This window comes from Chamaea fasciata, unplaced genomic scaffold (genome assembly GCF_029207755.1).
Source record: "Chamaea fasciata isolate MVZ Bird 193981 ecotype frontalis unplaced genomic scaffold, bChaFas1.0.hap1 SCAF_4, whole genome shotgun sequence".
Taxonomy (NCBI): domain Eukaryota; kingdom Metazoa; phylum Chordata; class Aves; order Passeriformes; family Sylviidae; genus Chamaea; species Chamaea fasciata.
Genome location: NW_027094089.1, coordinates 2372572 through 2385713, shown reverse-complemented (window position 1 = coordinate 2385713; position 13142 = coordinate 2372572). Strand labels below are relative to the sequence as shown.

The window sequence follows — 13142 nt, the reverse complement described above, 5'->3', positions numbered from 1 at the left end:
GTGTTTCCAGCTTTCTGTACATGCACATCCACTCGTGTCTAGCAGAAGACCTAAGTTTTCTTCCCGAGTTTTTTCCTACTTTCAAAACTGCACGAGAAAACCTTGTATCCCGTCTGACCAGAGGTTTCTGCCACCGCTGTCTTCCTGCATTTTATGATTTGTTAGCAAGTGACCGATAGAAAATAACTATTATTCTCCCTAAGGTGTGGGTAAAATGCTGATTTCCTCTTCCTTCAACATTACCTTGAACTATTTCTAAAATATCCTGAGCGGGAGATGCTTGTCTGACACCTTTGCTTCCCGCGTACTTATTTTTAACTCTGCTACATTTTCCTCCGACGTTTCAGCTCCCATGCCTCCCTCCTTCTAAAATAAGGTGTGAAACAGCACGGCACAGCGCAGGCGAACCCCAGGGGCTGCCACCATCCCGTGTCACACACACCTCGACGGAGCCACCAGCTCGCCACGGCGCAGCGGCACAGCCCGGGGCACCTGAGGCGGACAGCGCTGGAATACAGCAGCGGGCCGCTCCGGGCTTCTTCACCTGTGTCCCGAGAGCCGTCCCGGGGGATGACACTGGAAGGTTCTTTCCCGGTGAGCCCCGGCGGGGGCACAGCATGGGTGGAAGCGTGAGCGGAGCAGCTTACCCCGTTGGCCGCGGCCATCTGCACGACGATCTCGATGGCCGTCTTGCTGAAGTACCTGCCGTCGCTGCCCACCACCATGGTGCAGCCCTGCCGGTCGCGCAGGTCGACGGAGGAGAGGAGGCTCTGCACGAAGTTGGGCAGGTAGTTGCGCTGGCTCTCGAAGAGCGCCGTGGGCCGCCGCAGGCCCCCGCCGCCCGTCGGGCGCTGGTCCTCGTAGGGCGCCGTCTGCACGGTGAGCACGGGGATGGGGCTCCGCTCCATGGCGGCTGCCGCCCGCCCGCCTCCGGCTCCGCTGGGCAGCGGCGGCCCCGGCGCAGACTGCCCTGCCGGCGGTGGGGAGCCCAGAGGCGTTCCCCGGGCGGGGCGGCGCTGCTCGGCCCCCGGCCGTCGCGGGGGAGCCGGGGCGGGCTCGGGGTGCGTGCCGCCCCTTCCCCGCCCGCCCCGCCGGGGGCCCCGCCGGCGCCTTGCCGCCTCGCTGCCGTCAGCGTGCGGCGGCCGCGGCCAAAAATAACCCTGGAAAGCGAAGCCGAGAGTCGCGGGCTCCTGCCAGGGGTGTAACTGGCGGCAGCGAGGAGCGGGCGAGCCAGCGCCGCACACTTGCGCGGGGAGATCACGGTCTGTCAGCGCCGGGCCCCCGCCGACCCCCGGGGACCCCGGGCAGCGCCCTCCGGCCCCGGGGAGCGCCCGCACGGAGCGGAGAATCCCGGCTGCGGTGAGGCCGGGCAGCCGCGAGGAGTCGGGGGAGCTGGCAATTAAAGAACGAAAAAAGAGAATCCATTTGGTGTTTTTTTTTTTGTTTTTTTTTGTTTTTTTTTTCCTTACTGTATTGCTCAAAAGCAAGGTTTTGGTGGGGTAAGTAAACTTAAAGAGGGGCTTACTTACTCACCGTGCTGGTTTGTTTCCAGGCTCGCTCTCTGTAAAGCCGACCGTGAAGGTGTCTTTCCCCGTGATAAACTAAGGCATTTCATACAGATGTATGGTAAAGCTTATTTCATTGACATGGGTTCATTCTGCTTAGAAATGCAGAGGTGTTGGCACTAGCGACTGTGAAGATGCCTAACATTTCCCAGCATAAAGGCTGTGTTTATAGATGCCTGTGACTGTCAAACATCAGCTGAAATTTTCCATCCAAATGCTCTTTTCACACTGGGCCCACACAGCTTTTTTTTTTTTTTTTTCCCAGGACAGCTCTCTTGGTAGGAGAGTGGGGAAAAATAGTTATGTAACCTCGATGTCATTTTTGTGCTTAGGAAATCCCTGGTGCAGACCTGCATCTGAACAGGCAAAAATAGTTTTATAGGGAGTTTTTCTCGTTTCTGCTAAGGAGTCTGCTCACACACCACTCAGAAGCCCAGTGGAATGTTACGGTTCAACAAAGCAACATGTTGACTGCAGTGATAGGAGGTGGCAAGGCAAACATGGGGTAAAATGTTTTTGTCTTCTACAGAGGCTAAGAGTTCATTCAGTAGTTCATTAAGAATCAGTGAGAGTCACCTGCTGAATGGTAACCAGAGGAGCTCAGTCATGATTTTGAGCCCTGTTTCTGAAGCCTTTTTAGTGGTTTATAGCAGATCGAGAGTGACAGTTTAAGATAAAATTTTCTGCACATACATTTCTTTGGCAGGGATGGCTGCCATCACAGTAAAACACTCTACATGCGAGTCGAGGCCCAGGAGTTTAGTTTAAACAAAGTAATCCACTTAAGCAGATACAAGAATTACAGCTCTTCTGTTGGCAGGATACCTTTATGTTGGGCCATATACTGCAGCAGAGGGCCAGAGCACATACAGGAAAACAGTAATTTCTTTTGTTAGACCTCCTAGCCTAATGTCATTAGTCATTAGTGTCATGATTGTGGCTTCCTAAACTGAATTCCTAAACTGAATCAGAATGCATTTTAAACCACAAAAGGGAAAAATCTGCACTGTTGGAAACACCAGTTCTCATATCCCTAGTATAAACAAAGCACAATTTAAATGAGGTAGCTGTATCTTAAATAATTTGGGTACTGCCAGCATCGAAACCATGACATTGCATTAATGTGCATTAGTGAGAGCTGAAATAAAATCAGACCAAGTACCCCACAAGGAAATAGCAACAAAGATGGAAAGTGTTGAAAGAACAAATAAGATCCAAGTAAAGGAAAACACATGACCAAAGTAGAAAAAAAAATTATAGCCTTTGAAATAAAGAATTCACAGCATTTTTCGTATGGATAAAGGAAATGTGTTGAGCATTTGGAAGAGAATATATCAGTTTGAATCAGTTTTGAAAACTCTGCAAATGCTGACATTCTTGGAATGTATATTTTGAGAGGGACAACCAATGACAATTTTCCAGGACTGCTTGTAATTTATGCACAGTATTGCATAAGTGTGTTTTACAGTGTTTTCAAGCATTGCCTTGACCAAGGCACTACCAGAAGTGTAATGGGTTATACTGAGCACTGTAATTTTTTAGTTCAAATTAAGCTCTGCTTCTGGCATGTCCATCCAAAAGTTTATGTAACCCCTCTTTCATTATGGTGCTTGTAATACTTTGAAAAACTTTGTCATAAAGTCATGCTATTTCAGGGGGACCTCAGGTTTTGTTTAAAAAAAATAAAATACCTGCCTTCACAGCAGCAGTGCAGAGGATGAGGAAGTTAATGTAGAGAGCCTGAACATTTTGGTACAAAAGCTGAAGAAAAGGATCCATTTTTTATTTTTCTTAGTTCAGTTCTGCAGTTTTTCAGCACCCAGATTAGCATTATGTTGATACACTTATCCATGGGTAAGTGCTTCAATTTCTGTTTTGTAGCAACACAAGTCCCATAAGCAGTCCTGTTCTCAGCAGATATCATTGAGGAGTGGAGGTGTCTGTAAATGGCCAATACTGCAGTGCATTAACTGATTACTGCTGGAAATTTTCAACAAATGAATAATTATCAGTTTGGGATGATTTTAAAAGTCTGGAATGTCTTCTTGGGAAACAACAGCTAAATATATTCTTAGCATTACCAAACTGTGTTATGAGTTTTTTAAAGGTTGTTAAAATAAAAACCATCTTAATGGAGTGACAGGATACATGTTAAATTTGTTCTGTTTCCAACTAAAACAATTAGCTTTCCGAATGCCAATTTTAGAAACTTGGTTTGACATATTCAGTCTAGTTCAGGAACATGTTCACCCCCTACTTGGGTTCTTATTTGATTCTTAAAGCTTTTTAATTCCTGAGCCCTAAAATGTTTACCATAACTCATTTGTCTTGTGTCAACATGGCAGTGTTAATTACTTTAAGAGCCATATTTTTGTGTTTGCCTATCTTTTGAGTTTTTTGGTTTGGGGTTTTTTTTGGTTGGTTGGTTGGTTTTTGAGGGGTTTTGGGGGGGGGGGGGGGGGGGGGTTTACCAGCATTGCACTGGTGCCTTTGTCCCTTTAGGTCCAGTTTTTTCATGCACTGAGCTGGGAATTGCGTTGTTGCCTGTGTGGACTTGAATGGAAGAAGTCTGTCCCATTCCAACAGAAGCCCTTTACAGCCACACAGTTTCTTCTAATTCAGTAGACCTGGTGATCTGAAGTGTCCCCTCTGCAAGATGGCAGAAAATACTAATGGATTTTCCTGAAGGTAAATTATGGAAGCCCAGCCCAGCTCTTATTTGATGCCAACACACAGGAAATTACCATGGACATGACACTTCCTTTCTGTTAAGGACAAATACTTTGTATCAGACTGCAAATGTTACAGGGGAATTGAACCAGTGCCTTTAACTAAGCAGATTTTGCCTTTAAGCTCAGGATTCATCACCTGAGTTTTAGGTGGAAACATATTCTTGCAGTTGTTCCATGCAGTATGTGTTCCAGATAGAAATGTGAGTACTCAAAATTAATTCAGCCATTCCCCATGGTGCCATGTTTTGAAGTTTAAATTCTCATCCTGACAATTGAGCTGGATACTCCAGTTCCTCTTATAGTGCAATTATGATATGAAGAATGGCATGCACTTACTGTAAGTTGTTAACCTGAGCTATTGAAACAAAAAAGTTCTAAAAAGAAAATGTGAATTTATTTAAACCACTCCAAAAATTGCAATTAAATTATTATATTGTTTTGCTAATAAGAACAAAATCACTTTTAAACCCCAGTGCTTCCAAATGAGGCATTTTCTACTTTTTTTTTTTTTTCCCTTAAACTTGCATTGTTTTTGTTTCAAAATGTAAATTACTTAGGAGTTCAATTGAAAATAAAATTGAAAAATTTCTTGATATTTGGGCTGATTTTATCTGTCTTGTCTTTCAGTTCACAAATTAAAGTTTTTCTATGGAAGCAGTACTATTATGTTAGAAAAGGCAGAGAAAATGTATTTTATATTCTTACAGGAAAGTCAGTTCCCTTGTTGCAGGGTTTTATTGTGAGGTAGTATTTATGATCTCATGGATACCCATCAAATTCTTTTTCTGGAAATTTTACTTAATCTCCAGGAAGGCTATATTTCACTACAACTGCAAGTCTGCAATTACTGTCAAACAGGGTGATTGTTTTAAGGAACATTTTCACACAAACTTACATGCAAGTTGATCTACAAAGCCCAAGCAGGAAAAATTCCCTGAAATCATACTTCTCATGATTGATAACTGATTTAGTGCTATGCCAGCAACTCATGATGTGTAAGTCAGGTCTGACTTATAAAGTTGCCTGTTACTATCCATCTAATCAGGAGAAACAGGAAGGAAGAAAAGGATTGAAGAAAGCAACGAGGACAATCATAAATCATTAACCTAACAGAGAAAGCAACTCTTATAAAAGGAGCATCCTCCAAAATGTCCAAAGGATCCAGAAAGCTTATTCAAATAGTTTTGCCCACTCTCAAGTGAGTGATACTCTATTTCCAGCTGAAAATAGGTTATTTAATCTTACTTTGTATGAAATTAAGTGTGCAGTCACCACAATCTCGCTAGGCTGTGTGACGGAGGCAGATATGTTCTGTTTAACAAGCTGTTTGTACTGCCAAGTAAGCACCATGTTGTCAAGGCCTGATTTAGCAGGAACTTATTTCATACACACTTTGGAAGCCTTACCCTTCCATTTATGGTTATTTACCAATTATGTCACCAGTTAAGAGTGGAAAATTTATCCATATGATTGTCATTCCAGCACATGATATGCAAAGAATAAAACACAACTTCCAAACTGTTCCTACTGCTGCAGACCTGCAGATTCCCAGTTTGATTTCCAGAGGTGCAAGAAATAGCTACTGCAACTTCATCCAGTGAGAGTGACATACAACAAGGCCCTCCAGGCTGTAATGCTCAGATGACATCATGTTCTACAATGTTCCACATCCTACAGATACTGCCAACCGAATGGCCTCTTTCACATCATCACCTACTTGTGTGCACTCTGGGTTCCTGGCAAAAAAAAATTACTTCAGGGTCTGAAGTCCCCTCCTTACAAGCAAGCGTGTTCTCTGTGTATCTCCATCCTTCTCAGTGGTGGAAATTACTGAGCAAAAGGAAAACCTCAAGCTGAGGCACAGTGGTTTGATGCTGGGAGCTGGGCAGTAATAACACAGAAATGCATTCTCAAATTTATCCTGCCTATCTATCTCCTAGCCTGGAGTTGCTGGGTAGTAAAGGTTGCAGAAATACTGCTGTTTTTCTTGCTGTACTAACAGATTAGTACATGAAAGAGAGACTGAATTTATAGTAGAGATCTATTTTTCATCCATTTTAAAAGCCCGTGATTTTTAACATGAAGTCAAAGCATATGAAAAGTTTAAAAACACAGAGGAAGAAATGTTCCCACAAAACCTGTTCACCAACATATTTGAAGGAAGATATATAGTCAACATAATGATTGATACAGGGATTCCTTGCCTTATATATGTTGGCCTTCAGCAACAACAAAACAAGGTAATAAAAGCAAAACGCCATCTCTGCTCTCAGTTGCAGCATCTCTGACAAGAACTCAAAGCTAAAACTACTCAGGAACACAAACACAGAAACACAAACAAACAAAAAAGGAAGAATAAAGCAGCGTAGAAGAACAGCTCCTTCAAATGGAAGAGGATTTTATTAGCAGCTTTATTTCTGAGGTTTTGGGAAAGACAGAATATGTTTAAGTCTCAGTTCAACAAATAAATTGATTGGCCTTTTAGAAAACACTTTGAGACCTAAGGATTAAAACTCCTCATTTTAAGGAAGAGTCCCAGACAGAATTCCAGTGATTCTTTAATTAGTGTGAACATTATGGTATTGATCACTTTGCGTAGTTGCTTAATGGTTTGCTTTGGGGTTTTTTTGCACCCACTGAAAAGTAGTTAACTCCACCATGCTAGCTGTGTCTCATTGCCATTTAAGGGAATACTATTGGACAAAGCACTTGATATTTTTCTCTTTTTAAGAATTCTTCTTTCTCTCGTATCAAAGGGTCAAGTAATTTTTCAGAATACATAGTCTAAATTCTACCTGAGAAATTGATTTTGCCTGGGAACTTGTTTTGTCTTCTGACAAGAGCTGATGAAAGGAAGAAAATTTCTCACTGCAACATACCTTGTCTGCCAATCAACCTTTCCATGTTCGAGTGACTCTGATTGATTCTTCCAGAAGATTAGACAGACATTAGAACAATTCTTTAAAACTATAAAAATAGTCCAAAAGAAATCTTTAACTAAGGTCTAGGGGAAATTCATAGAAAATTAGTAGAAAAAGGTGTAATTTCAGGATACCTCAAGAGATTTGGTTCCAGGTCCTGGCTAGCAGTTGATGACCCTGGGTGACTGCAGTGCCGCCGTGAGGTGTGGAACGTGGTGGAGCAGCGCCTCCTTCTGTGGGTGTATCTGCTCCGTCAGCCTCTGCGGAGCTCTCTCCGCGGCCAAAGTCTCATTTATTTTCCTCTTTTGCAACCTACCAAACCTTCTGGCTCATCTCTGAAGAGTTTGCTCTCACTTCGCACGACCAGCAAGCCAGGAAGGGTGCCTAGTTGGGAGTATCCATTAGTATGTACACCTTTGGAAAATTTTGGTCAGACAAACTAGCCTTTCTGTTTTGGTGTGTCTTCCATTCTTAGTTTTTTCCCAACCTTTCATCTGGTTCTGCAGCCTACCACTGCAGAAATGATTCTTTCATTGAACTCGCTTGAACAGATCTGTCTTATTTAGACCACAATGCTTTTAGAAAAGTGATATGGTGACTTAGTTACTCCAGAATTACCAGCTCTTTTTCCCAGGATGCTCCTCCTGCACCGAAGTGAAGGGCTATTTCTACCTACCTGTTTAGCCAAGGCTGCTGGTTTGACTTGCTCTTGTTGACTTTTGCCTGTCAGGTTTTACTTTGGCTCAGATTGTGTCAAAGATGCCAATTCCCATCCAGTCACTTTCATGGCTATATAATTAATCAGCAACACTGTCCATCCTGTGGCATCAGGGATGCCTGGGGGGTGAGGGAGGTAAAAAAAAAAAAAAAAAAAAAAAAAAAATCCCTACCAAACTAAAAGTATGTCACAAAGACAACACTTTGCACTCTGACCACTCCTTTTGAGGAATATGATTAAAGTTATCCCTCTTCCTATGGTGATGGGGCAGAAAAGCTAAAACTTACCTTCTCAGGCACTTTTCATATCGTAATTCAGTCTTGCAACTATGTCAGGAAGGTCCTCCGTGAAAACCACGATGTCAGTATTCTTCTACTTTTCGCAGAAAGAGGAAAGAATTTGCAGACGGGAGCAAAAAAAATCTCACTCTGATTTTAGACTGAACCATAAGTCTAAAGAGATACAGATTTTTGTTTTCCATAAACTCGCTCCTTTATTACCTAGAAAAAAGCGTACGACAAAAATCAGAAAGAATTTCCTAGAAGACTACGTCTGCGTCGTTGAACAGCTGACAAAGTTGCTGAAACAAATGTTACCGCTAGGTGACACCAAATACTCATCTAATGTGACATTTTCCTGCTTGGGAGTAGATCGGCTGCTAGAAGGCAAAAACGAAGAAATGGAGCAGCTGGGATAAGTCCTCTTCTAGAACAAATCCGGTTTCCGCTGGAAACAACAGCAGAGTTCTACACCGAGTAAAATTTTCTTACTTATTGGACAGTAAATACTTTTATATTTATAAATATTTTTATATTTATAACATTTTATATTTAAAGCAGCTCAAGTATTATGCTGCTTTACAGTCTTTGAGTTGTCCTCTGAGATATGACTTTCTGATATTCCCGTTTGCAAACCAGAACTCCAGCAGCCGTGTCAGTTTTCGTTTTTATTCACCTTCTTCCAGTTCCTCTAGGGCAGATGCTGATCCCACAGGCATGGTTTCAGAAACAAGCAGCAGAACACTTGCAAAGAAGCAAGTAAAACCATTATGGTTTAAGAAGTTTTCTTTATTCAGGCTGTGATTTACAAGCAAACTGATCTAGTTGAAGATGTCCCTGCACAGTGCAGGGGTTGGACTAGATGACCTTTAAAGGTCCCAGCCGAATCAAACTATTTTATGATTCTGTGATTCTATGGTTATGATTGAAACCTCCTGGAAAGTACAGTTTAAATGTCATAGGAATGTCAAGCCTTTGCTGAGGTAGTCCCCAGTACATTGATAGCAGCCATATCAGTTTACAACAACCAGGCCCTTTCATCTTGTTATAACATTAGAATGCCTTTATGGTCTTGTATATTGTGAGCTGACAATTGTCATATATATGTAGAGGTTTTTAATAGAAGTTCTCCATAAGATGTGTTTCAATGCTGTGATTCTGAACGACCTCTTATGAATTATAACAAAATTCTGCACTGGTGAAGACAGAGAAATGTAGCTTTGTGTGTTGCATTTAAGTGAAATTATAAAAAGTACCAATTTTAACAGTATAAGATCATTACTAACTGCTCATTCCAATTAAAAAGAAGCTTGAACATTTCAAGAACACTACAGAGAAGCCAATAAAGAAACAAAATAGCAAATTAGCTGTGCTTGTAGATTGAAATTATCTAACTGAAAGACATGCAACAGATTTGAATCCTATTAAGAGAGCAATGTGAAGTTAGAAGGTATTTCAAACTAACTGAGTGAGGACAATACACTGAGACTTCTCCATTATACTCAAAGATTGGAAGCACCAATTAATAAATAAATGTTTAACCAATATTTTAAAGTAAATGCAAGTTACAAATGTTTTTACTCATTTATTAATGGGCAATACACATCCTAGACTGCTTGATGCTTGATCTGTTACAGCTGCATCCTTTTCTGAAAACCTCTGTGGATGTTGGTGTGTGTGGGACTGAGGCCAAGGATGCCTTGAGCAGGTGTCTGTGTGAAGCTGCTGGCCACAGCCAGACTTGGATTTCCTCTTTGTTCCCTTTGCCTGCATGTACACTGCTGGAAGAGCAAAGGACAGTGCGTGGGGCACTGGGATGGGAACATAGCCTTGTCGCCCTGCAGGATGACGCTGCCACTGCCACGAGCAGGCCACAAGCTTTGCACTGAGTGTGCAGCACCTCAGGGCTGAGTTTTGCCACACCCGGTCTGGCCAATCTTTTCCTGCCCTGCCCGAAGCTCTGATTTCTTCAATTTATTTGTGACAGCAGTTTCCCTAACTGGCCAGGTGTAAATTGTTAATTTGTTTTACTTTTTTTATCCTTGGATGTTACAGCCATATTTTCATTACAGCTAGTAGTAACAAGCTGCCATTCTGTGTAGGATGAGGTATTTATGGCTTTAATGTAATGATGCAGCATAGGGAAACATGACTGATACAGTATCAGTGGCCTTGAGAAGTGGAGACAAGGATGTGTTGTAGAGGAGTACAGGCACAAGGGGTGATAAGAAAGGCAACACAGGCCTAGCACTGGAATCCCCCTGCTGTAAAGAATTCACCTACAGTCAGTTAAAACCATGCAGACCTGGACCTGTACGTAGTGTATATAATGTATAAATAATTTCTATAACAAATTCGGGTGCAATGTGAAACTGTAGAGCAGTGCAGGATGAGCAAAGCATAGCTGCAAACACAAGAAAAGCTCATGTGGACTGAGGGAGGAATAAGAAACAATGGACACTGTTGGGGCCAATGTTCCTGGTAGCAGAGGAAATGCCCCACAAGGAGAGGCAGACGGTGTTGCTGTGAGCTCTGCACAGCAGCAGAGAAACAGGGTTGCTCGTGAGGACAGCAGGTGGCTGGGACCCCAACCCTGTCCATCCTCTCCCCTCTGGTCGTACCCTGCCTACAGGAGTTGGGTTGGAACATGGACAACAACCTGCTCCAGCAGGTGGGAGTTTATACAGTAAGGATTAAAAAGTGACAATCTAGTAAAATACTATTGAATTCAGAACTGCCTACATTTTAAAGGGCATAAAAAATTAAACCATGATCATCCGTTCATCTTCCTGGGTAAGTCCTGAAGATTAAACCCAACAGGTGATACAAACAAATGGCATAAGAGTGCGAGGATACAATTTTTGTTAGTTTCAAGTTCAACGAAGCACATAAAAACATGTGGAAAATAGAATACTGTGGGGGAAAATGCTGCTTTGTAAAGTCTGTTTCTGTTGATGCTTGATATTCATGAAGGCACTGGAGTGATCAAATCATTCCATCACTGGAGTGATTGCAATTTGCCTCTAGGACAGAAACTCCTCTTCCTCTGCTAGGGAACAAAGTGTGTGGGGTTTGTTGACAAGACCACTTCCTACCTAGAGCATTGTGTCTCTTGGATTGAAGCACCAGTAGTGGGAGGTGTCTGGCTGGGAAATAAGCCCAGATCTAGATGGTCATCATTTCTTCAGAGAAGATGTGGCTGTGCCCCTGTTGGGACCTACACAGGAAGAACTGCTAATGCTTGTGTGCACCAGATTCCTCCTCACACCAACCTGAGCATCCCTGTCTGCCCCACTATCCACACCACAACCTCAGGACAGGACTGAGTGTTGTCTGCCTGTCCCTTTCACCCTCCTCCACGACCTCACTTGAAACCAATTCTAGTTCTTTGGAGAAGGCCATCCTTATAGCTCCCAGTAACACAAATATTACAGTAATTTCACAGCCTTTACAGAGCTGCCATTATTTTTCCTCCTCTTTTTGTTCTGGCATGATACAAAGACAAGACACAGCACCCCAGGTTAGGCATGTAAGAACAGACCAGAAAAAGTTGGTTAAATAAATACCCAAGAAATGTAACCAGTGGTCTTCTTGGGAGACCAGGATAAAGATTAGGTCCTTGGCATGTTTCCACTGCCAGTATGTGTGAAGAGAACAGAGGACAAAGCACTAGGGCATCGTGACAGCCAGCAGCAAGAGGAGTACAAACTCCCACCCTGCTCAGGAGCTGCTTGCTCTCCATCCCAGGGGAGGCAGTGAAATATGCAGGCAATTCACAGAAGACAAGCAGAGACTAAGATGTGCATACTGACTGGATTCTCTAGCATTAGCATTGCAAGCAGTGCAAGGGACGTCCTAGCAAGAAAGGGTGCGAAGTATAAAAATGCGCTGTACAAAGTGCAGAGCATACACTTCCAGCTGCAGAGATGCCCTTCTACTGCAACAAAAGCCCCCAGTATATTGACAGTCATCATGGAAATTTTAGTGTGGTGGAGTGTGTGGTGGGTGAGCAAATATTAAAAATAAGTATCTAAAGTATGACTATGTAAGGCATCCATGGTTTTTTTCCGTTATGACTCGTGTTGAAGCTCCTCACACTAGGTCTCTGAACTTTTTTTCAAATTGAAAGTTAACACCACTTCAGAGATTAATCACTCTAAAGAGAACAGAGTTCTTCCTTATATGAGGCATTTTTTTAAGGTAAGAGGCATTTTGGTCACTTTTCCTGCGACAAATAGAAGGAAAAGCAGCAAAATATTGGAAATGTATTATCCACAACTTTAAATCTACATGATCTTATGACTCAATGAATAACAGTGATGGCACTTGACAAATTTCCATGCAGCACTGTGTGTCATTTATACAGTCCAAAACAGTGTGAGAACATTAATACTAGTTTTAAAAATGAAGAGTTCTAATTGCTAAAGGAAACAGTCACAGTATCACTCAACAATACCAGTTAGCTCAAATGCCACCAAGGTCTGCTAAACATAAAGAACCACCAAGCAGATAGTTCTCTCCTTATACCTTGCTTTAGTAAAAAAATTAAGTCCTGAAAACTGCTTCAAGCTATCTAAAACTACTTCTAATGTGAGGTTTGAAGTAATGCCTGCTGACGTATCTACTGGGAGACTAAAGAGCTCTTTTAGCTAAGATACATAACTTAAATATTTTGTTCAATTTGAGACATCAGCTCCGGGCAGTGAAGGATTAATAAATGTCTCCATCCTTTGCTCTTTTGAAAACAAATTCCAAACTCCTATTTCCAGTAGATGCAAAGTGAAAAAATTTAAGACTGCTGATACTGGTTGAAGGGAAGAACAAGGGAATGGCCCTCTTTCTTTTTAATGTTAGGTGTGAGACAAGTAACACACTCCTAATACTGAAAACAAGTTTCTGCTTGTTCAGACACATCACCAAGAATCCCA

At 42.4% G+C, this 13142-nt stretch overlaps 1 protein-coding gene across 1 annotated transcript in view; it reads right to left on the bottom strand.

The window, feature by feature from the left end:
• Window positions 1-949, bottom strand: part of PGM5 (phosphoglucomutase 5) — a 67433-nt gene extending 66484 nt beyond the window's left edge. Inside the window, exon 1 of the mRNA XM_066180718.1 lies at window positions 648-949. Coding sequence (XP_066036815.1) covers window positions 648-908 — 261 coding nt within the window. The 5' untranslated portion in view covers window positions 909-949. The remainder of the gene's footprint in view (window positions 1-647) is intronic.
• Between the last annotated feature and the right edge of the window lie 12193 nt (window positions 950-13142).